This window comes from Scylla paramamosain, chromosome 39 (genome assembly GCF_035594125.1).
Source record: "Scylla paramamosain isolate STU-SP2022 chromosome 39, ASM3559412v1, whole genome shotgun sequence".
In the NCBI taxonomy this organism is placed as follows: Eukaryota; Metazoa; Arthropoda; class Malacostraca; order Decapoda; family Portunidae; genus Scylla; species Scylla paramamosain.
The window spans coordinates 1,000,001-1,025,630 of record NC_087189.1 but is presented as its reverse complement, the minus strand read 5'-3'; the positions used below and the strand labels follow the sequence as shown (position 1 = coordinate 1,025,630).

The 25,630-nt window shown below is 37.8% G+C and overlaps 2 protein-coding genes across 3 annotated transcripts in view; one reads left to right on the top strand and one right to left on the bottom strand.

The window, feature by feature from the left end:
* The first annotated feature begins 468 nt into the window (after nt 1-468).
* Nucleotides 469-23,423, top strand: LOC135091983 (spermatogenesis-associated protein 20-like). 2 transcript variants are annotated; one of them, XM_063990086.1, is made up of 13 exons: nt 469-708; nt 1,844-2,023; nt 2,343-2,562; nt 3,808-3,951; nt 7,651-7,772; nt 8,296-8,431; nt 9,203-9,454; nt 9,950-10,159; nt 10,565-10,757; nt 11,286-11,445; nt 11,952-12,160; nt 12,557-12,756; nt 13,383-23,423. In XM_063990086.1, coding segments are annotated over exons 1-13 (2,304 nt in total). In that variant the 5' UTR covers nt 469-706; the 3' UTR covers nt 13,659-23,423. The 2 variants fall into 2 exon arrangements, with proteins under 2 accessions (XP_063846156.1, XP_063846155.1); XM_063990085.1 differs by lacking the exon at nt 3,808-3,951 and adding an exon at nt 4,946-5,092 and having other exon boundaries at nt 470-708.
* Nucleotides 21,801-25,630, bottom strand: part of LOC135091962 (gamma-aminobutyric acid receptor subunit rho-3-like) — a 15,401-nt gene continuing 11,571 nt past the window's right edge. Inside the window, exons 8-10 of the mRNA XM_063990032.1 lie at nt 24,979-25,177; nt 24,177-24,318; nt 21,801-21,950 (exon numbers count right to left, since the gene is read on the bottom strand). Of these exons, the coding sequence (XP_063846102.1) occupies nt 21,801-21,950; nt 24,177-24,318; nt 24,979-25,177 (491 nt within the window). The remainder of the gene's footprint in view (nt 21,951-24,176; nt 24,319-24,978; nt 25,178-25,630) is intronic.

Sequence of the window (25,630 nt, the reverse complement as noted above, 5' to 3'; positions counted from 1 at the left end):
GAGGGAGGTTTCAAGACACTTATTCATCAATTTTTGACCACTGCTTTGACCCTTTTATGGGACTGGCATTTCAGTAGGCATTTTTTTTATTAGATTTTGTTGCCCTTGGCCAGTGTCCTTCCTACATAAAAAAAAAAATATATATATATATGTATATATATATATATATATATATATATATATATATATATATATATATATATATATATATATATATATATATATATATATGTGTGTGTGTGTGTGTGTGTGTGTGTAATAGCTCACTTAAGGGACCCTAGAATATACATTAACGTAATCTCTCCGTGACCATCAAATTTTATGGCCCGTTTGACCTACATTCATGATAACAATCCCCGGCTCTTTCATTATATAAGAACACTTTTACGTATCCTGAAAATATTAAAAAACACACAAAAAAACTCTTTAAAAATATATACAGAACAACTCTTTACATAAAACAACCTAATTTGTCAACCCGTAACAAAATCGAGAATGAGGAAACCATTAATTTATAACGCAGAAAGGAAATAAGCACTATATTGAGCTACCGTTAATATCCTCGGTGTCAATGGAGTGATATTAGAGTGAAAGAGAGGAAAGATATGCTATGTTACAAAGTGAGAGAAAGAGAGAGAGAGAGAGAAAGAGAGAGAGAGTGGCAGGCAGGCAGGAGGCCGAGGACACTCTTGGCCACTGCTAGACTATGTGAGTATTTAGCCTTCCCTGTTGTTTACCATGACCTTATTTGACCTTCCCAAAGCCTGTACTGATCTGCTGTGACCTGCCGTGACCTTCCTCGTAACCAGCACCTTTCGGCTCACCTGTAATCTTACCTGCTGTTAATATGTCTGCTTATTTTAACTTCCCTGTCTTCTACCGTGACCTTATCCGACCTTCCCGAGCCTGTACTGACCTTCTGTCACGTGCCTTGACCTTTTTTGTGACCTCTATATGGTGTCTCATCGTTACTATTAACCCGTAAGATTTTTGTACTTGTTATAATGTTTTTGGCGTTTTTATTGTTGTTTTTTTTTATTGTTATTTGGTTTATTATGATCTTTTTAAGCGTCTACTGAGCTTTTGTGACCTTCCCTGGTGTTGTTAAGTCTTGCCTGACCTTGTGCTCGTTATTTGATGTGGTTATACTTTTTTTTTTTTATTAAGGCTAGTTTTATACTTTTTTTTTCAATTCGTTATGCAATTTTGGCGTTTTTAAAGTGATATTGGTGTTTTCCTCCCATGTCATTCCTACACAAAAATAAAATACGGAAAAATATGAATAAATAAATAAGTTTGCTGCCTTCCTTCACTAAAATGAAAATAAAGATAAAGATAAATTAAGTTTGCTGTTTTTTTTTTTTCATGTAATTTTCAACACCAAGTTACAGTAACCCCCCTTTTGCACCCCTCTCTTTAATAACAACCCTTCCTTTGCATCCCTATCTCAAAACGCCTATTTCCTTTGCACCCCTGTCTATTAACACTCCTTTCTTTGCATCCCTCTCTCTCCCTCTCTCTTAAACACCTCCCTTCCTTTGCATCTCTCTCACAAACACCCTCCCTTCCTTTGCATCCCTCTCTCTCTCTCTCTCAAACACCTCGCTTCACATCTCTCTCTCTCAAACTGCTTCCTTCGTATCCCTTCTCTCAGACACCCTCTTCCTTCACACCCTCTCTCTCAAATACCCCTTCCTTCACACTCCTCTTCCTTCTTACTCCTCTCTCTCAAACACCTTCCTTCATATCCGTCTTAAATACCCCTTTCCTTCATACCCCTCTCTCAAATAGCCCTCTTCCTTCCCACCCCTTTCTCTAACACTCTTTGCACCTCCCCCGGCAGGAACTTTAGTGTGGTAAGCAGGTGGGTGAGTCGTATCAGCAAACAGCAGTTCCAGAGAGTGATGGCGTCAGGCAGCGAGAAGGAAGGGGCCTCGGTGAACACTGCCGCTGCGCCCCTCAACCGTCTTGCCTCAGAGAAGTCCCCATACCTCCTGCAGCATGCGTCTAACCCTGTGGATTGGTGAGTTGGGGTTTGGGGGGTTTGGGGTTGGTTGGGCGGTGTTGGGGTGTGTGTTTTTTTTTTTCTTGGTTTTCGTGTTGTTTTTTTGGGTTGTGTTGTTTATTTCTAACTTAACCAAACCTAAACTGACTTAACTTAACCCAATCCAACCCAACCCAACCCAACCTAACCTAACCTAACCTAACCAAACCTAACCTAACCTAACTTAACCAAACCTAACCTAAGCTAACCTAACACAAACCTAACCTAACCTAACCTAACCTAACCAAAGCAAACCAAACCAAACCAAACCAAACCAAACCTAACCTAACACCACCAGGTACCCATGGGGCGAGGAGGCGTTTGAGGTGGCGAGGAAGGAGAACCGCCTAATTTTCCTCAGTGTCGGGTACTCCACGTGCCACTGGTGTCACGTCATGGAGAGAGAGAGCTTCCAGAACCCAGACATTGCACGCATCATGAACACAAATTTCGTAAACGTGAAGGTGGACCGTGAGGAGAGACCTGACGTGGATAAAGTGTACATGACCTTCGTGACGGTGAGCCTGTGTGTCTGTGTGTTTGTCTGTTTGTGTGTCTGTGTGTTTGTCTGTTTGTGTGTCTTTGTGTGTCTGCGTGTTTGTCTGTATGTGTGTGTGTATGTGTGTAATGATGACGATGAGATACAGTGATAGATTATTTGTCTCGCTTATCTGTGTTCTTTTTAAAATCTTGCTCTTTTTTTTTCTTTCTTTTTTTCATGTCTAAGTAGTGTTGTTTTCATAGGGGGGTGTTTTTAATAATAAGTAATGATAATAATGATTTATGGTTTGTTTTAATTTCACGGCAGTCTTACCAGTTGAGAATCTATATATTGTGTGTGTGTGTGTGTGTGTGTATTAAATGCATGATAAAATGAAAATTTGCTGATAATTACTAGTTCAATTACTGCCAGATTACATTCACTGATTACATTGCTTATCACACACCTTATATTCTCACAATTGATGCCGCCATTTAATATTTTTTTACTAGTTTTATTCACAGATTCTTTACTGTCATGTCGTTTCACTGGTGCCTCATTAACCCTTCACCTTTATTAGTTCATATCATTTGTAGCAGTTTCGTCTTTATATTTTAGTGAAGTGGGCAGTTTTGTGTTATGATTTGTGTATATAATGAATCAGTACTTTTTTCCAGCTTTCATATCATTATTATTATTATTATTGTTATTATTATTATGCTAGTACCTTTGATATCTGACCATATTTTGTTATTATTGTTACACACCAATATTTTCATGGTAATTTATCTTTTTTCCAGCTTTTTATATATATTACCAATAGTGAATTGAATATGGATTTATGCCATTGCTAATTGTTAAGCTGTGTGCTGTGATGATGCTAAAACAAGCTTAGAAGTTACCAAATAATAGTAGTAGTAGTAGTAGTAGTAGTAGTAGTAGTAGTAACAATAAATGCAGCTTTTTTTTTAATATATACAACTAAATTTGAATGAATTCTATATTTTTCTTAGTAGTGAAAATATAATTGATTTAGTCTACTAGATACTTTGGTGTGTAATATCTCCTTTTCTTTTCTTTATGTTTCTTTCTTTTTTTCTTTTGTTTTCAGAGTAATTATTAGCATTGTTTATTCCTGGCCTCTTAACATCAAAACTTCCCTAGCAATATATATATACCACATCCCCAAAACTGTATATAAATTTCATAACAAACCTAACACAGTCACCCCTACAAAAAAATATAAAAGCACCACATTTTCCCCAACGCCACTCAACCCCAGGCCTCCAGTGGTCGTGGGGGCTGGCCAATGAGTGTATTCCTGACCCCTGACCTTGTTCCGGTGGCTGGGGGCACCTACTTCCCCCCAGAGGACCGGTATGGACGTGTAGGCTTCACCACCATGCTCTCGTCCATTGCGGCCAAGGTACAGAGACAGGAAGATGGACGGGTGTTACCGAGAGTTATCCTCAGCTGCACTTCCCTCACTAATCCTTTGCTGCACGTCTTGGGTGGGGACTGCAGGAGGAAGGCACTTGCTGGCACTAAACTCAGGCTGAATGCTAAGGGCTCTATTCCTAATGCTTTTTAAGGGCATGAGAACAGTAGGAAAGTTGCAGGAAGCCGTCAGGTCGTCAAGTAGCTGTCCCTGTTTGACGACAAGTGCTTTTTTTGGCTTGTCATGACTGCTTTCAAAGACCACAGATGGGATTTGTTGGGTTCTTGTATGTGTTTTTAGTCAGTTAATGATTTGGAATTGTTTGGTTGTCAGTAGAGTAATGGTGAACTTTGAAATCTCAGTATCTTTCATTATCATATTTTGAAAAATACCCTTAAAAACCCCAACAACATCCACTAGGGCCTTTTGAACAATCAGTAACCTCACTATAACAATAGCAAACTATCACAGGAACCCTGAAAAACACCCTTGAAAACCAAAGAACACCCACTGGAGCTTTTTAAACAAAGAATAACCCCACCAAACTATCACAGGAATCACGAAAAACACCCTTATAAACCGAACAAGACCCACTGGAGCTTTTGAACAATGAATAACCCCACCAAACTATCACAGGAACCAAAAGAAACACCCTTAAAAACCCAACAACACCCAGTAGAACCTTTTAAGCAATGAATAACCCCACCAAACTATCAGAGGAACCACAAAAAACACCCTTAAAAACCTAACAACACCCATTGGAGCCTCTTGAAAGCAGGTCCAACAAGCCTCTAAGACATCAGAACAAATTCTTTAGTCCCTTCACTAATCATTGCAGACCAGCCGCTTATGGGCGCCAGAGGAAGACCCAGGAAGAAACATCACTTAACCTCACATTTTCGCTCAATTCTCCCCGATTAGAGGGCGAGGGTGGTGTGTGGTGGTGTGGTGGTGTGTGGTGATGAGTCCCCTGTGTGTGTAGTCCCTCAGTGGTGGTGGTGGATGGCCGATGAGTGTGTGGTTAACGCCAGAACTCAAGCCGATCTACGGAGGAACTTATTACCCACCAAACAACCGATATTTTGGACGTCCCAGCTTCCCTCAGCTCCTTGTGTCCATTGCCTCTCAGGTTTGTCTGGTGTTGTCGTCCTCTCTGCTGCTGTTTCTAGGTTTATAAGTGACTGAATTTCAAGTGTAGGTCTTTGTGAGATGATTTTTTTTTTTTTTTTTTTCCCAGTTTTTGTAGTTGTGTGATTTTTTTTGAGTGAATTTTTTATTTCCTTTTTCCTTTTTGTACATTTGTTTAAGCTTTTTTAGAGTGACATATTTTTCTATCCATTTATTTTTCACAGCAAGCGCATTTTTTTCCGCAATTCAGTCAATATCCAGTCAGTCTTGAAAAGGTACAAGTTCATTTTGTTTTTTTAACCTTTTTCTGACAGTTCTAATTTTTTTTTCTGACCCACTCACTCACTCAGCTCAAAGGAGAAGATAGTATTTCCCTTCATACAGTTAGGTTACCAATACACCATTATGAATCAAGCATGGAGGAGCAAATGACTCTTCCAAAGTCCTCTGTCATTTGTAAATATTAGTGTACATAGATATATATTCTGAGTGTTCCCCCAATCTTAATGTTAACCCTTTGAAAACTCACTTGAATAACATTATTTGATATTACCAGCCAAAATAAACCCAAAATAATGTAGTGGGGATAATAGAAAGCTCAAATTACTCTTTCTAATTTAGGTTTTAGCGTTATCTTTTCAAAATTACGTTAATAATTTGTATAGTGTTTGATTTTACTAATGCTAAATGATTTCATTGATCCAGAATTTAATTGTTATCACTAGAATGATTTATTTATAGTTTATTTTGCTATCAGTGGTGTCTTTTCAAAATAACTTTCAAAATCTATACTTTAAAGTAATGCTAATAATTTCACCAAGCCAAAGTTGAACTCTAAACACTAGAATACTTAGTTATTTTTTTTCACTGGCATTGCAAATTAACCGAACGTGCAAACACTTTAAGCAACCCTATTTTTATCATTATTATTTAAGTAACCCTAATGATTTTACTAATATTTAAGTTCATAGTCAACATTTACACTACAACATTTAATTAACCTCAAGAACAAACCATGATAATCAAAGGGTTAAGGTATTTCTGTATATATATATCATTACATTCTCCCCCCTAACAACTTAATGACCTTGTTTAGCCATCGTTTACCCCTCCCTTGTAATGGCGGACGATAAAGATGCTGTACATATTTTTCTGTACTCGCCACCACTCAGTAAGTAATGATGAGACACAGTATTAAGTTATTTCTCTTCCCTCATCAATGTTCTCTTTCGAATCTCTTTCTTTTTTCACATCCGAGCAGCATTTTTGATAGTAACACCCAATTTTCTCATTCGTAGACACATTATAGTGATTTTTTACACATGGCCATCGTTATGTAATAGATTTTAATGGTATATGAACACTACCAAGTCACCCATTATATTTTTTTCCAGATGGTGTCAGAAATCTTGATAAACGAGCAGTGTAATGAACAGAATTTTAAAAAGTTCCCCAGTAAAGTGATTTATTGCTATTTATTTACCGAGCTGCCCCTCCTGAAGTCCTCCCCCAACACCTGTGGCTCCTGCTCCTCACTTTATGTTTCCTATGTCTGTGTGTGTGTGTGTGTGTGTGTGTGTGTGTGTGTGTGTGTGTGTGTGTGTGTGTGTGTGTGTGTGTGGTTGTGAGAGGCTGTGGGTGGTGTATCATTCCTGCTAACTTATCCCTTCTATCAATTAAATTTATAGATCAGTCAAGTGGATATTTTTATAATTTTCTTCATAAATACATCACCCATTTCCTATTTCATGTGTTATTTGAGAAGTTTGCATGGAAATATTTAATTGGGGGAAGGATTTTTACATTACCCTATTAGATCTTGACGTACGATTAAGGTTTTTATCTACTTCTTATTAATTTATTCATTTTTCAAGTCTAAGGATTAATCTCACTTTTTTATTTAAACTATTTGCTATTATCACTGCTTTGGCTTTTCATTATCTCTCTTTTATAAGCTTGGAATGTATTCAGTTATTGTCTTGTTGTTTTTTTGTCATATTCAATCATTTATACTTATTATGTATACAGTACACTCATTACTAATACTTATTGTTGCTACTAATTCATGTTGTAATTATTATTGATCCTAAGTATGTTTTTTGCTAATGTATTTTGTTGCCTGTTCTTCATAATTATCTTTTATTCACTGTTATTCTTGTTATTCTTGTTTCTCTTGCCTTTGTTCCTTCTTATCTGTTTCTATTTCTTCTTTATCACCTTTTTTCTCTGTTCTCATTATTTGTTCTTGCTTTTCTTCTAAATTTTTAATTCTTTTTTTTCTCTCCACTTTCATTGCTTTACTCGTTCCATTATTTTTGTTCTTTATCATTCAGGTCTTTGTCTTCATCATCTTTTCTCATCTCCTTTATCTTCCGTTATTTCAGCCTAACTTTCATCACCTATTCCCTTAAAACCTTCCATTTCTCAGTCTTGTCTCCATCCCTTGTTAATCTTCACCATCTAATTCCATATCCTTCCTTAACCTCCCTTATATCAATCCAACCTTCCCTATAACCATACCTTATACTCACCACATGTCGCTCTTCCTGGCGTTTATAGTGGCAGGAGGATCAAGATAAGTTTAAGGAGTCCGGTGGCAAGATTATGGAGGTGCTGGACAGGACATCCCGCCTCCCTGCCCCTGGAACTGAGGATATGCCAGGAGAGGAACCGATATCAAGGTAAGGGGAAGAAGAGGAGGAGGATGCGTAGCTGGAGGGGTGAAGGGAGGGAGGAAGGAGGGAAGGAATCGTGACTAAAAGGATTTCTCATGTGTTCCTTGGAAGAAGAGGAGAGGAGGAGAGGAAGGGTAGCTGGAGAGGTGCTGGGAAGGAAGTAATATAATGAAGAAGAGGAGAAGGTAGATAGATAACTGGAGAGGTGAAGGAAAGAAGGAGTGTAGTGAAGAAGAGGAGAGGAAAGGAGGATAGGATGGATAATGAGGGGTGAAGGAAGGAAGGAAGGAGTGTAGTGAAGGAGGATAGGGTAAGTAACTGGAGAGGTGAAGGAATGAAGCAAGGAATGTAGTGAAGAAGAGGAGAGGAGAAGAGGATAGGATGGATAATGAGAGGTGAAGGAAGGAAGGAAGAACTGTAGTGAAGAGGAAGAGAGAAGAGAATAGGATAGGTAACTGGAGAGATGAAGGAGTGAAGGAAGGAAGGAAGGAATCGTAACTGAAGAACCTCCTGTGCATCCCTTCACCAGGTGCTTGGCTCAGCTTACCAGGGCCTATGAGAGTGAGTATGGGGGCTTCAGTGAGGCTCCAAAGTTTCCTCAGCCTTCAAACTTCAACTTCCTCTTCACCTACTATGCATTGAACCCCCACCTGGAGGATGCTCAGGTAAGGAAAGGTGTGACGTATTGATTGACTGGTTCTCTGAGGGATCTTGTTGTGATTTTTATTGATTGGTTGGTGTTGTAAGGGGTTTTGTTGATTGTGGAAGTGTTTATGCATTGTCCCTGAATTTGTTTGTGAAATGTTGTGTATAAAAAGGATTGTGTTGTTTTGTTTTTGGAAGGAGTGGTTGAAAGTGTCACATCACGGTAAAGATTCTTACGTGTCTTGCCTTTGTGCTTGAAAATGTTATATCCTCACTATTATCTCACTTTCTTCATAATCTTTCTTCACATTATCATCCACCATTCTCTAAGTTTGTTTCTCCCTCACACTCCAGCAAGGACTATTTATATCCTCACACATCATGATCTTTACATTCTCATCACCCTCTCTTCTCTTGCCTAACTCTCCCTCACACCCCAGCAAGGACTCTCAGTGGCTCTACACATATTCTATAACATTATAGTAACCTTTTTTTTTTCACATTTTCATCACCCACTGTTCCCAAATCTAAGTGTTTTCTCTCTCACATCCCCAGTTTTATTACCCAATGTTCTCTTACTTAAGTCTACCTGTCACACCCCAGCAAGATCTGTTTATATTTTAACACATCTACATACCTTTATGATATCAGCACCCACTACTTTTTTTATCAATTTCTCTCTCACATTACCAACTCAGCAAGGACAGTTCATATTCCTTTACATCTTTATCCTTACATTCTCAACACCCACAGTTCTCTAATCTAAGTGTTTTCTCTCTCTTACACCCCAGCAAGGACTCTCGATGGCCCTGCACACCTTATCCATGATGGCCCGCGGCGGTATACATGACCACGTGGCGCAGGGTTTTGCCAGGTACTCTACTGACCAGCGCTGGCACGTCCCTCACTTTGAGAAGATGCTGTATGACCAGGCACAGCTCACCCACTCCTTCCTTGACGCTTTCATTGTCTCCGGTCAGCCCAGGCATGCTGATGTGGCGAGGGACATCCTGGGTTATGTCATGCGGGATCTTAGCCATCCGGTGAGTTTGGGGTGTTTTGTAATGTTTTGGTATTCATTTATTTATTTGTGATGAGGGTGTGAAAGTTGTGTGGCTTGTCTTGGCTGCCTCATGTTGTAGGAGTCTTGGTAAATACGTGGTGCATTGGTTAGAGTGGTCTTGGGAACGTTGAGTGTTGGACGCCAGTGTTCAGATCCCACTAAGTACTTGAAATGTAGGTAAAGAATGACTTGATGATATAGTAAGTATTCTGGGTTCTTCAGGGTGGTGGGTTCTATTGGGCAAGAATACAGACACTCACTTATTTTTGAAGTTTGAGAAGCATTGTTTTTACACCTTATAAATATTCCACACACTGACTAATCCACCACTCTGAAGGGCCCTTCAGAGTGGTGGCCTCTCTTGTGCCAAGAATATAAACAAGCTCACTCATTTTCCAATATAAGAATCATCCTTTTCACCCCTAATAAGCTTTCCACACACTGACTAATCCTCCATATCCTCCATGCCCTTCAGAGTGGTGGCTTCTACAGTGCCGAGGACGCAGACTCCCTGCCGACACCTGAGGCCAAAGAGAAGAGGGAGGGTGCCTTCTGTGTGTGGACGTGGGATGAAGTGAACAGTCTGCTGGGGTCACCGGTAAATGACAGCCACACCACCACGCTGGCTGAGGTGTTCTGCCACCATTACTCTGTGGTGGACGGTGGCAATGTGGATCCCTACCAGGTTTGTGTGTGAGAGGTGGATAAGAGTGGAGGATGAAGAGTTACCATAAGAACATAATTAAATAATGTTGAACTGTAATATGGTACTTCTTTTTTCTTTTACCAATCACTCTGAGACATCATTGCTATTTCCACAGCCACATCCAATCTTTAAACTGGGTAGAAATTGCTAAATATATTCTTTTTAGTCCCCTTCTTTCTTGTAGATGCTCATAAAGATCCCACACATTACTTCTGATGGTGGTAATTGTTTCGTATCGCAGTGAGAATTAAACAGACAAGCAATCATGAAAGTAGAGTGCAACACAACACAACAAAACAACACAAAGAACAATTTTCCACATAGACATGAAATAGGAACACTAACCTTTCTCTTTCAATAAAACCCTTGAACATACCCCATCAGGACCCACACGACGAGCTGAAGAATCAAAATGTACTGATGGAACACTGCACGGTGGAGGAGACAGGCCAGGAGTTCTGTCTGGAGGAGGCGGAGTGTGCTGAGGCGCTGGCCAGGGCAAGGCAGATCCTGTACGAGGCACGAGCCAAGCGACCGAGGCCACACTTAGACGACAAGATGCTTACTGCTTGGAATGGTGAGATGGTGTTGACTGGTCCTGTGTGGGTGGATTGAATAGATACAAAATAGATGGACAAACATTTCTCTCTCTCCTTTCCTCACCCAAACATCAATTCACTATTTTTCTGTACATAGATAAACACACATTTCCCCTCTCTCTTCTTCACCCAACCATTTCCTCACTTTCCTCCCATGTACAGATAGACAGACAAACATTTCTCTCTTCTTTCCTCACCCAAACATTCCCTCACCATTTCCTTGTACATAGATAAACACATTTCTCTCTCCCTTCCTCACTCAACCATTTCCTCACTTTCCTCCCATGTATAGATAGACAGACAAACATTACTCTCTTCTTCCCTCACCCAACAATTTCCTCACTGTTTTCCTGTAAATAGATAAAAACACATTTCTCTCTCCTTTCCTCACTCATCATTCCCTCACTTTCCTTCCATGTACAGATAGACAGACAAACATTTCTCCTGTAGATAGATATACATTACTGTCCCTTCCTTACTCAAGCACCTCTGTTGCCCTCTCTCAGGCATGATGATCACAGCCATGGCAAGAGCTGGGGCCGTGCTGGGAGAGGAGAAGTACACACAGAGAGCACTGGAGGCAGGAAATTTCATCAAGACGCAGCTGTACAAGGACGGCAAGCTTCTAAGGGCTGCCTATGCCTCCCAGGACAGTGGTGTCTCCTTGTGAGTGTTGTGGTGGTGGTTGTTGGCCTGCTTGTTGCCTTTCTGTTTGGGTTCTGGTTGTGTTATGTGTGTTTTAGTGTGTTGTTTGGGTTTCTTGTTGTTGGTGTTTTATTTTTTACTTGGGTGTTTGTTTTTATGTGTTTTCAGTGGGTGATATGTGAAAATTGGTACTGTTTCTGTTACTGCTACTACTACTACTACTACTACTACTACTACTACTACTTCTACTACTACTACTACTACTACTACTACTACTACTACTACTACTACTGCTACTTTTTTGCTATGTTATTGGGATGTTTTTATAAGTGTTTTGATTGGATTATACTTAAAAATAAATACTACTACTACTACTACTACTACTACTACTACTACTACTATTACTACTACTACTACTACTACTACAATTACCAACGCTCACCATCACCATCACCACAAAACTACTACTACTACTTCTACCACAACCACCACCACCACCACCACCAAACACACCTTTACCCAAACAGAGGCTCGGAGATAGAAGGCTTTGTGGATGACTATGCGTGGATGGTGCGGGCGTGTCTGACCTTGTACGAGGCAACACTGGACACATCCTGGGTGGTGCTGGCAGAGGAGCTGCAGGATCGCCAGGACACTCTCTTCTGGGACCCTGACGGCACTGGCTACTACCTCAACCGGCCCGGGGACTCCTCCATACTTCTGCGCATCAAGGAAGGTCAGGAAGAGGAGGAGGAGGAGGAGAGGCTATGTTAGTTTAAGTTGTGGAATAAAAGGAAGAGTAGGAGGACCAGGAGGAGGAGAAGTTGTGTTATGTTTGGTTTGTGTTGGGTTGGGTTAGATTAATTTTCTTTGGGGGGGAGAGAAGGGGGAGGAGCAAGATCAGAAGAGGTTATGTTAGGTTATGTTGGTTTTTTGTTTTTTTGTTTTTTCGTAGGTTAAGTTGTACATTTTTTTGTTTCTTTTGTTATTTTATTTATTTTTTCTTCATTTTCTTCTTCTTCAGAACCCAATTAACTCCATTCCTCCCAGCAATCTATCATTCTGTTAACTTTCTCATGACAACCTATCATTAAAACTTCCTCATTTTCTGCATCCCCTCTGTCACCCTCAGACCAAGACGGCGCAGAACCCTCGGCAAACTCAGTGTCAGCCAGCAACTTGGTGCATCTCAGTCCATTGTTGGGCCGGACTGACATGCTGACTAAGGCTGAGGCAATCTTTAAGCTGTTTGCTGATCGCCTCAACAAAATTCCTCTCGCTCTGCCTGAGATGACGACAGCTCTTCTTGTTCACCGTCATCCCCCTACGCAGGTTTGTGTGTGTGTGTGAGTGTGTGTGTGTTGGCCTAGTTGTGGTGTTCAGGTCCTGGGCTACACTCCTTTTGTTGTATTGTTAGTTTGTCTAGTTTCTATGTTTGTTAGTATGTGTTTCTTGTCTCTGTTACTTCCTCTCTTTGTGGTGTGGAAGTTCTCGATTCCTTGTCGGATCACTTGTGAGTTTGGGTAAGATTCCAACCCTCTCTGTCTTGAATGTATCCACATTTCACTTTAAGTATAAACAAAAACACTTTTCCACCCACCACAGAGCATCTTACATTCATCCTCACCTTGTTACCCTACACAAACACACTCTATTCCTTGCCAGGCCATCCCAAATCCATCCAAACCACTTTATCCTAACACATAACCTTTCTGTTCCCTCCCACATCAGTCAGACCAACCCACACTGCACCATGCCAGCACCAAACCTCTCTACTCCCTCCCCACATCACCCAACCTACCTACACTATGCACCAGCCAAACACCACCCCTCTTTACTCCCAAGTCACCCAGCCTACCCACACTGCACCTTGCTAACACCAAGCTTCTCTACTCCCAAGTCATCCAACCTACCCACACTGCACCTTGCTAACACCACCCGTCTTATTCCCTCCCCAGATCATCCTAGCAGGCAAACGCAGCACTCCTTCACTAAACAAGATGCTGGAGGTGATACATAGTGAGCTTATACCAAACAAGGTCCTTCTGCTGGCTGACGAAACATCCCCTGGAGAGTCGATCCTGTATTCTCGCCACTCATCCCTCACCAAGTACCACCCTAAGAACCCTGAGGAGTGCTTGGTGTACGTGTGTCAGAATTTCCGCTGCTGCCTGCCTGTAAGTAAGCCAGACCAGCTGAGAGATACACTAAAGAGCCCAGTGTCTAATCAGTGAATTTCTTTTTCAAAGGTTGATTTCTCAGTATGACTTTTTTTCTCTCTTGTACACTCTCGGCATCTCTCCGTCCTGTCCTTGTTTCCCTGTCATGTTTGTCTTCCTTGAGTGTGTTTGCTTCGTTGTGCTGGTAAAGACTGGCTTGTGAAGTGTGGTGCTGTTTCTCTATCTCTTTCTGTCTCTCTCTCTTTCTCTATGTCTCTCTGTTGCCCTATCTATCTATCTTCTCTATATCTTCACTTCATTATGTCTGATATACTTACCATGTTTTTTTTTTCAATGCATTACTATTGTATTTCTCATTTCTCTGATCTTTATTCTGTTTTTTCATTGATGTCGTTATTTTTCTCCCTTTGTTTTCTTCTCCATTTACTTATCATAGTTTGTCTTCCTCTATATCTTTATTCCATCATGTTTTTTCAATGTGTTACTATCTTATTTCTCAGTTCTCTAACCTTTATTCTATCTTTTCATTGATGTCCTTATTTTTTCTCCCTTTTTTTTGTTTTTTCCATGTCCTCATTGCAGTTTGTCGTAAAATTCCTCTTTTTTTCTCAAGATCCTCCCTCTGTTGGTCTATTTTGGGATCTGCAGTGTAGATTTGATAGACACTCACTCCTGCACCTCCTTGTATTGTATCATGCTTCCATCACTGACACCAAAATACACCTGCTCTTCTGTTATTATTATTATTATTATTATTATTATTATTATTATTATTATTGTTGATGTTGTTGTTTTGTGTATTTCAGTCACCGAGTTGGATGTGTTTATATTACTATTATTATTATCATTTATTGCGTTTATTTTTTAGGTGTACAGTTTGTTTAAGTGAATTTTTACGTGCTCAGAATATAATTTTTTTATTTGTATATTTGTGTGATTACGAATGCTTTAATCTTTTTTCTGTTTCATTTTGTATATACTGATGGTTTTATTTTTTATCTTATTTTTGTATAGTTTCTTTTTCTATTTTTCCTTTTTTTTCTTTCTATTTTAGCTCTGATTTTATGGATAATTCAAACTTTCACTCTCTTTTTAAATCATAATTTTACACATAATTCTTTTTCCAACTTTTTCTGTTTATTCCATTCTGATTTTATGGGTAACTTAAACTTTTCACCCTCTCATTATAATTTCACGTGGATTTCACGGATTCTCACCTATTTACCCGTGTCTCACTAATCCAATTCTCTGGTTACTTCTTGGATTAGCAGCAGTACAGCGTAACGTAATATTTTAACAATCATTTTAAGTAACCTCTCCTTTCATTAAGTCTCTAGTAACTTCTCAGGTATAGCTTGTGATGTTTCATTAGTTCAAGCATTCCCATACACAAGGAAGGAAGGATTGGTTCACTCTCTATCAAAGTAATGTATGTACATCTTAGTCTGTATAGTAGTGGATTTTTTTTATAGCAGTTGAAATCATGTGTTGTTTGACTAATCTATCCATGTGTGTGTTAGTTAACCATTAGTTTTGGCTATACAACATGTAATGCTAGTTTTTCCTTCATGTCTGGTCTAAGTAACTCACTCTACTTGTAGTTAAAAGCCTTATGATGATGTGTATTTCTGACGATGTACTTCACTCACTGACACCCCTCGGAAAAAAAAACCAGTGAGGGAGCAAAGTGTTTAACGATACCGACCGTAGTGACTCGTATCTCGTGCCAATATTTCAAGCATTTCTTGCTCTTACGTAGTGACTGTGGTGCCCTTGTTGTGTAGTGCAGCGATGGGGCTCTGGCTCAAACGTGGCTCTCTGCCTTCACCTCGTGCATATCAGACAGACAAACAGGAGTGGTGTGTGTGTTCTAATGCGCTTCACTGGTTTCCAAGCGAGGGTAGTTGGAATTTTTTTCTTGTTTTTTTTTTTATATGAGTTTTTGAAGCAAGGATGTGTTTAGGTGTGTTTCTAAGTGAAGGCGTGTGTTTGGGTATGTTTTTTGGTGAATTTGAGTGATTTTCCAAGCAAGAATGAGTGTTTGGAAGTGTTTTTCATTGAGATGAGTAATTTTTCAAGCAAGGGTGTGTGTTTGGAAGATTTTTTTTGAGTTAAAGTAATTTTTCAGATGAGGATGTGTGTTTGGAAGTGTTCTTTTGATATGATAAGCCATTTTCCAAGTGAGACTTTGCGTTTAGAAGTGTTTCATCGTATAAAGACAGATTTTCCAAGCAAGGATGTGTCTGAAAGTCTGTTTTTCTTCACTTTTCAAACAAGACAGCATTTGAAAGGTGTTTTGTTTTTCGTATCAGTTATTTTCGAAGCAAAGGATACTCTTGCTGATGTTTCTTGTCAAATACACACCACTTTCCAAACATAGAGTGGCTTACGGGAGAGAAAACAACGCAGGAATTTAGCTCAGTGTAAATACGCGTAGGAAACCGCCTGACAAATGTGAGTGTTTACGTTTGGAAATATGTGCTACATTTTATTGACTTGCTCTATCGTCCAAACATGTCCTGGCATTTGAGAGACAGACCAGTGCAGGAATTTAGCTCAACGTAAATAAATTCTGGGCATTGATAACATTAATGTGAGTGTTTACGTTCGGAAATCTGAGTACATGGCTTGGGATGTCGATTGTGGGATTCACGTGACTCGTAAATTTGGGACCATACGCTAGTCTGCAGTAGAGATATGTAGCTTACTCTATTTTGAAAAGCTTGTTTGTATTAAAGAGCTTGTCTGTGTCTGCCATAAGTCGTCATGTCTTGTTAGGGAAATTGAGAATGGTAAATAAGGTTATGATTAATGGGGAAAGGAAAAGACAGAAAAATTAACTGGGTGAGACTTGTGAACTAATTAATCATGCAAGGAAAATTAGGAAAAAAATTATACGGAAAAAAAATACAAAATTGAGACACGTTATGCACACATTCTTACATAAACCATAGAAGGAAAATAAGAAGATTAAACAAAACAGTAATTAATATGAAAAAAAATATCAAGAAAACACACATGAATGAAAAACATACATACACACATTCTTTGATAAACCACATAAGGAGAAAATTAAACCAAACAGTGATTAATATAAAAAAACAACAAGAAAAAAACACATACAAATGAAAAAAAGAAAAATTATGCTCATTCTCAGATTAAAAAATAAGTAAATAAATAAAATAACCCAAAAAAACAAACAAAACACACACACAAACAGCAAAGATAAACACGTACAATTAGCTTAAGAAATTAGTCATATAATACTTTACAAGAATTCAGGACACTATAACTTCTTGCGGTGAATATAAGTTACGTTTACCAGTTAGCGAGAGGTGTTGAGAGGCTTGGTGTAATAGTGGTGGTGTTTGAGGGGGTTTCTTCCATTCAGAGGCTTGATACGATAAGGTTTTCAGTCTACCTAATAGTGAAGGGTTAAGATACATGCAGGGATGTGTAGGTTATTGTTTTGTGTTTCTATTGAATGTTTATTAATTGTTTTTCCTTTTTTTTTCTTTCCTTTTTAAGTGTTTGTAGTTAGGTTAGGTTAAGATTGTTTTTCTTGGCATATTCCTTTCTTCCTTTCTTTTTCTGTATTTTAAATGTTTTCTTTGTCTATCCTCTCCTTCTTTCCTTTGTTTGTTTCTCATTTTCTTTCCTTCCTCTGTTTATAATTGAAAGTTTTGGATTATGTGAGGTTATGATAAAAATGAAAGTCAAATTGTCTGTTTTTTAAGTATTTTCTTTCTTTCCTTTTGTTTCTTCATTTATCCTTTTCTTTGTACTTCTCTTTCCTTCCTTCTTTCTTTCCCAGCTAAGATATAGAAAGTGATGGTGAGATTATTAGCTCCTTCTCCTCCTCCTTCCTTCCTTCCTGCCTTCCTTCCTAACCATAAGATATAAAAAGATGTTGAGATTAATCCTTCTTCTCTCTTCTTCCTTCCTTCCTTCCTTCCTTCCTTCCTTCCTGCCTTCCTTCTTAACCATAAGATATAAAAAGATGTTGAGATTAATCCTTCTTCTCTCTTCTTCGTTCCTTCCTTCCTTCCTTCCTAATCATAAGATATAAAAAGATGTTGAGATTAATCCTTCTTCTCTCTTCTTCCTTCCTTCCTTCCTTTCTTGCTTCAGTTCACAGTCTTAAAAATGGCGGCCAAAATAGGTGTGATTTTACGAAAAAAGGGATAAAAAGATACCTATTTTTGTATGGTGTTTCTCGGCTCCCAGTTTTAAGTGAGCGATGTTTGAGTGGAAATAATAATGGGTCATATCTTTAAGACAATTTGTATGTTGGATAAGGAAGGTTAGGATAAGTTTTCTACTAATTGTGGGTAAAGTAAAGATTAATTGTAATGTAGAAGGTTAATGAACAACTAAACATTTTTTTTTTCGGTGTATATTTTAAGTCTCGTGTTGTATGGCTCATAATAGACAAATTCAGAAGTGATTGACCTTTCCCTTAAGTTGTCAGGCAAAGAAAATGAGTCTTGAGAGATTTTGAAGCAGATAATTTGGTCCCTGTTTAAATTCTCAAATGTAGAAAGCAACTTTGATGGATTGAGAAGCAGAAAATCTTGTTCTTTTTAAATTCTCAGATGTAAAAAAAAAAGCAAGTCTGACAGATTGAGAAGTAAATAATTTTGTCTCCTGAAATTCCCAAGCAAAGAAAATGGGCCTCGAGAAATTGAGAAAATAACTTTGTCTCTTGAAATTTCCAAGCAAAGAAAATGGACCTTGAGAGATTGAGAAGATAATTTTCTCTCCTGAAACTTACAATAAATAAATAAATAAATAAATAAAATAAATAAATAAATAATGAGTCGAGAGATTGAGAAAATAGTTTTGTCTCTCGTTAAATTTTCAAGTGTAGAAAACTATCTTACGTATTTGTGTGGAAAAGATGTCTTATTTTTATTCCATCAAGAATGGGTAGAAAAAATAAAGAAAATGTTTTGCAAAAGGAAAGAAATTAATGTAGCAATATGTCTTCTCAATACCATGTTTGTTTGTTTCTTGGAAGAGGTATTTAGTCATCTTATTAAGGGCAGGTGGGAAAACATAACACACCAATAAAAAAAAAAAAAAAAACGAGAGAAAAACCTGGAAACGAGAGGAAAACACCTGAAATTATTAATATTATAAGACCCACGTGACATAACAAGATTTATCACTCATCATTATCCAAACAACGTAAGACTCGCGAACGTGACAGAATGACGGATCAGATCACAATCACGTCTGCTATGCACTTGGATGTCTCTATTTCACTCAGTCCATACAGTATTGCACTAGATTAGCAGCTGCAGGTGTTGTATGTATGCCCTGTATATTTCAGTCTCCCCTAGTTTCTCGACGTTGACAGGTACAGTTTTGCATCTTTCCCTTCCTGTACTGTGTTTAGTGAGTCTTGTTGTGGATGCGCAGCTAAGTTTAGGTAATGTTTTGGCAGCCTTTCGTTTCTCGGCCTTTTGTGTGTCGTCATCACAGCAGTGCGGGTGAAGCCGGATTTATGAATGGTGTTTCTTGTGGCTTGTTTGGATTTATGAATGGTTTGTGTTCCTTGTGGCTTGTCTGATGATTGCTTGTATGTTTGACTCAGTTATTAACTCTAGATTGTGTTTTTTTTTCCCTCCTGTTTGGTGCTTTTTTTCAGTATTTTTCAGTGATTTATTTTTATATTTTCGATGTAATGTAAACTTACCATTTCTTTCTTTCTCCTTGCTGTGTTTTTATTTATAAATTCTTTAACACTTTCACGAGATTTTTTGTCATAGATGTATGCGTATCAAACAAATGTCTTATACATTTCTTACACTTTTTCTTTTAAAATATTCACTCTTCAAATCCATTTCAAAACTTACAACTCACAAAACCACAAAACCATCAAGACACATACACACACACACAAAAAAAAAAAAAAAGAAAAAAGAAAGAAAAAGAAAAAGAAAAACAACGTCAATCAAACACATTCGTCAAAGAAGGTTCACCCAAGCACTGTTGCACTATATTTGCTTGTCTGTTGACTGTAGTTACCAGGTTCCCCATTCTAGTGACAAGGAGGTGAGACAACACACTCACCTCCATCTGTCTACCTAACTAATGATTTAAGACTTTGTTCCACACTCCCCCAATGGTTGTGTGATGCCTGTATTCTATATCCATTAAGTTAAACACTGTATCTGTATATGTATAGCAATGCATCTTTATATTTATGCCTTTTTACCTGTATTTCTAAAAGCAGGTGAGGATGGCTTGTTGTGGAAGGTTTGTCAGGTGTCATATAATGGACAGCACCTGTGTTACCTGTGTTGGTCGTGACAGGTGAGAAATTAATCATTGTAGAAAGTTCAGGTGTTCAAAATGGCACCTTTCTTTTACCTGTATATCTGTGGACAGGTGAGGTCAGTTTGTTATGGAAGACAGCACCTGTGTTACCTGTGTTGGTAGTGACAGGTGAGGTTAATTGTGTTTTTTTTGGGAGGTTCAGGTGTTGTATGATTTAAACATCACCTGTATTACCTGTGTTGGTAATGACAGGTGAGAAATCAATTGTTTTTGAAGGTTCAGGTGTTGTGTGATTCATTTAGCACCTGTGTTGGTTGCGACAGGTGGGAAAAAAACCCGTCACTCATCACTTTATAAACGTTTTTGAAACTTTTGCATCTTAGTCTGGAAATAACTTTGATGTATACTCATGGCTTCCACATCACCTTTAATAGTTCATGCAAATACACCACACATTATTACTATTCCCCGTATGCATATATATATATATATATATATATATATATATATATATATATATATATATATATATATATATATATATATATATATATATATATATATATTAGTTTGTTACGTTCGCTTCAAGCACCTTTAAGAATACTTGGCTCTCAACACTATACATTAATACACAGAAGAAGCACAGCAGTTAATATACGTACATACATAGATGGAGTGTGTTACGAAATAGTTGCTTTAATAATACTCACATTCATTCAATAGACACAGTGAAGGAAGAATAATGAAATACGTAGATGAATATTACACTGACAATGCAATAGAGAGACAAATGAAGCTTCTCGAAACTAAGGCATTGTGAAATATGAAATAGAGGTTACATATTAATATTTCCCTTGCAATAGACAACTGTGAAACATTAGAATGAGATCCTTGTATGAAGTGATAGAAATGCAAGGATATAATTGATTCTCGTAAAAATATAAGTAAAATACAGGTCAGTACAGTCGTTTGATAATATATTAGATGCATTTGAAAGATTTGTATTGTAGGGTGACTTGTGGAGAACAATGCATAAAAAGAGAGAAAGATTTGCTTGTAAGAAAGTTAAGATTGATTAGGATTATTTGTAAAAAAGGAAAAAAAAGGGAGTAGGTATGAAAAAAATAGTTATGTTGTTTGTAAAAGGGGAATATTGTTAGGAAATTATTGAGATTGAGATCAATATTGCTTGTGAGAAAATTAAGTACATTGATTGCTAGCTAGAAAGGTAATATGAGAAACTAAGCTTGTGAGAGAGACAGACACCAGTGAATGATTGAAAAAAATACCATTTGTTAGGGAAGCACATGAAGAAACTGATGTAATGTTTGAAAAAGAAAGGGAAATATTGTCAGGGAAAAGAGAAAAAGGGTAGAAAAAATTAAGTAGTTTGTAAAGGAAGAAGAGAAAGCACATATGAGAAAGAAATATGTAAATAGGTAGTTTGCAATGAGACTTCCTAAAAGATAAAAAAATTTTCTTATGTCCTTCTAAATTGCAATACCAGATACAATAACCATAAAGAAAACATTGTGAGGAAAAAGAGAGAGAGAGAGAGAGAGAGAGAGAGAGAGAGAGAGAGAGAGAGAGAGAGAGAGAGAGAGAGGATGCGTGAGAAAGAAATATATACATAGATTATTTGCAGAGATTTCTCAAAGATACACCATTTTCTTTACATCTTTCCAAATTGTAACACCAAATACAACTTATAAAGAAAACATTGTGAGAGGAAAAAGGGAAACCACATGTGAGAATTTCCTAAAGATAAGCCTTTTTTATTTTTTATTTATTTTTTATTTATTTCCTTACATCTATCCAAATCGTAACACCAAACACAACCTACAAAGACATTTAGATTCAAACAAACATCATAGGAATTAGTCACCACCCCCACAAGACAAGACAACACCCTCACGTAGCTTGATAGGTGCGTTTGGAGAGGAAATAAGGCCAGTAGGCGATATTGAAGACAAGGAACACAATGGGAAGGAATATTGGGGTGTAGGTCTCCAGTCTACCCTCCCATACCTCAGTCCACTTGGGCCCTGCTGCCTCCTCTGTCTGTAGGGAGGAAAAAAAGGGATTAGTTAGGGGTCAGATAGTGTCAGAACTGTTAAATCTTTGGTCTGTAGGAAGAAAAAAAGGGTAATTTAGAGGTCAAATAGGGTTAGACCTGAAGAAAAGGGGTCATTTAGGGGTCAGATAGTGTCAAAATTTAAATCTTTGGTCTGTAGGGAGGAAAAAAAAGGGTCATTTAGAGGTCAGATAGGGTTAGACGTGTCAAATTCTTGGTCTGTAATGAGAAAAAGGGTCATTGGGTTAGATAGGGTCAGAAATTATAAATCTTTGTTCTTTAGGAAGAAAAAAAAGATCATTTTAAGGTCAGAAAGGGTCAGATATGTTAAATTCTTAGTCTGTAGGGAGAAAAAGGTCATTTAGGGCTTGGATAGGGTTAGAACTGTTAAATTCTTGCAGTTAGGGGACAGATAAGGAAAGAATGTTTGTAGACCAGCAATATACTGAAAAATAGTAAAGTAATTATAGGGAACAGAACAAAATAAAGTAAATTAGTCATACAATACAGTGAAAGAAAATTACAATACCATTTTTAATTATGAGAGAGGAAAAAAAAAAGTAGTTATTTTCGTATAAGTAAGCTAGGTTTGAATTAAAGGTGCAATAATGTTATGCTCCAAGCAGGTGATAGCTAAGATAAGGTGAGATGAGGCTGTGGTATTCTAATGGTTATACTGCAAGTAGAGAGTGGGGGAGTGAGGGAGATGAGGAGAGACTGTGAGGAGGGATGGAGGTTGAGAAGTTTAAAAATAGTGTATGTTTTCTTTTTTTTTGGTTGAAATTTATAGGTAATGGAGATTGAGGAAAATGAAAGGATAATGTTGTTTTTTTTTTTTTTTAGGCGAGATAAATAATGATAGAGGAAAATGAGAAGAATAGAAAGAAAAGGTAGATTGTTTGGGGGGCGTTGAGATTAGTAAGTAATGAAGATGGAGGAAAATGAAAGGATAATGTTGTGGTTTTTTGGTTGAGATAAATGGTGATGATAGGGGAAAATGAAAAGAAGGAAAAGCTAAATGTAAAATGAAGAAAAGAAAGAGAAGGTAGATTAAAAATAAAAAAAAAGAGAAAAGGTAGATGAAAATGATGAAAGAAAGAAAAGATAGATGAAAAATGAAAAAAAAGAAAGAAAAGGTAGATGAAAAAAAAGAAAAGAAAAAGATTGTTATGTTTTTGGTTAAGATAAATAATGAAAATAGAGGAAAATGAAAAAAAATAACGTTCTGTTTTTGGTTGAGATAAATAATGAAAATAGATGAAAAGTAAAAAAAAATAGATGAAAATTAAATAAAAAAAAAAATAAAAGCTAAAATATGAATAGAAAAAGACAAGAAAAATAAATTAATAGAAAAACGTGAATAGAAATATGAATAAAAAGGTAATTAAAGGTGTTTGGTTGGTAAGAATGACTTGACTTAATTGTTATTGGAAAAAGATGAATAAAAAAATAGTTTCGAGTGTTTGGTGTTTTCTTTACCAAATATTGATGTAAAATGTAAGAGTTTTTTTTTTGAATGACAAAAGTAAAAGGAGAAATAGGGATAAGGAGAAAAAATATATATAGTTTACAAATACATATAAAAATACAAAAGAAAACATTTACATATTTTTTTTTTTATTAACACTTAAAAATACGTTATAGTTTTAAAAAATATATTAAAAACCAAATATTTGTTTTGTCCATTAAAATAAAAAAAATGAAATTTACGTAGCAAAAAAAGTAAAAAAGTAATTAAATAAATGAATAAAACAAATAAAGGAAAGTGAAAGGAACCAAGAAGAAAAAGTAACACACGCAGACACACACACACACACACACACACACACAGGTAAGAAGGTAGGTCCTCTTAATTAAGCGAGTCAAGGTGAGTGTTTGGGTAAATCTGACTGCATATTTCATTCAGAGAGAGAGAGAGAGAGAGAGAGAGAGAGAGAGAGATTAAGCTCGCGTCAAGGGTGGAGGAAAGATGAGAAAGAGAGAGAGAGAGAGAGAGAGAGAGACTGACTGACTGACTGACTGACTTTAACACACACACACACACACACACACACACACACACGTACTTGACAATTCCCGTTACTTCTCGTCAATATTTCACCACCACCACCACCACCAGACGAAGAAGAAGAAACAGGTGACAATGACGAGGACGAGGGGCGCAAACTCTGACCCGATGTACTAGACGTGGTGACCTTGGGGTGAACTTTGACCTTTGACCTGGGCGTGACCTTGGCGAGGTGGATGAGGCGGTTGACCACAGTGTATTCAACCAACACGGCAAAGTTGAGAGTAATGCAACACAACATCCAGATATCGATGGCTTTCGCATAAGACACCTTTGGAGACTCGGCCCTAGAGAGAGAGAGAGAGAGAGAGAGAGAAAGAGAGAGAGAGAGAGAGAGAATTTAATCATCTCTCAAGTGCTTGCATTCAAAAGATTCCTGCATTTTTGTATTACCATAATGTGTGAAGGAAGAAGAAGAAGGAGGAGGAGGAAAAGAGGGAAGAAGAAGGTGGTGAAGAAAATGAAGTGTTTGTGGGGTGTTTTTTTTGAGCGAAAGTTGTAGTGGTGTGGTGTTTAAACATTGTGGTAATAGTAGTTGTGGTAGTAGTAGCGGTAATAGTAGTGGTAATAGTATATAATGGTGGTGGTGGTGGTAGTAATACGTACAAGAAATGGTGGTAAGGGGGTAGTAGTAGTAATATTAGTAGTTGTAGTAGTAGCGGTGGTGGTGATGGTAATAGTAGTAGTAGTAGTAGTGGTAGTGGTAGTAGTAGTAGTAGTAGTAGTAGCAGTTGTAGTAGTTGTGGTGGTGGTGGTGGTAGTAGTGGTGGTGGTAGTAGTAATAGTAGTAGCAGATAAAACACACACCCACACACACACACACACACACACACAAATTTATATAATCAAATAACCCATCTCTCTTCCCCCCCCATCCCCTCTCTCTCTCTCTCTCTCTCTCTCTCTCTCTCTCTCTCTCTCTCTCTCTCTCTCTCTCTCTCTCTTACTTGGCAGCATTGAACATGGAGACGAGAGTGAGAAGGGAGGTTATCGTGAGAACCATCCTGCCTGGCACAAAGCGGGGCGGGACTAGGAAGGTGAGCCAGGAGACGCCCACCACTAGGGCCGAGGGCAAGTATGTGTTGAGGAGGTAGTAACTCAGCTTGCGGGACAACACCACCTGCATCTGTACCAAGGGGAAGGTGCCTGGGGGAGGATGGGAGACAGGTTAGGTTCATAGGATTGTTCAGGTAAGCTTATTCTACTGAGACACTTTAATTGTTTCTGGGGTAAAAAAAAAAAAAAAGTACGTGTTTGTAAATTTAACGAATAAAAAGTGTCTGAGGAGGATAAGAGGCTAGATTAGGTTAGAGGATTGTTGAGGTGAGCTTATTCTACTGAGACACTGTTTAATTGTTTCTGGGTAAAAAAAAAAAAGTATGCGTTTGTAAATTTAAGGAAGGAAAGAGGCGTGAGGAGGATGGCAGGGTGGGATGCTGAATTAGGCTAGATTAGGTTTAGGGGCTTGTTGAAATAAGCTTATCCTACTGAGACGCTGTTTAATTGTTTCTGGGTAAAAAAAAAAAAATGTTTGTAAATTCATCAAAGAAAAAGTTGCCTAAGGGAAGATGGGAAGCTCGGTTACAATACAATAGGTTT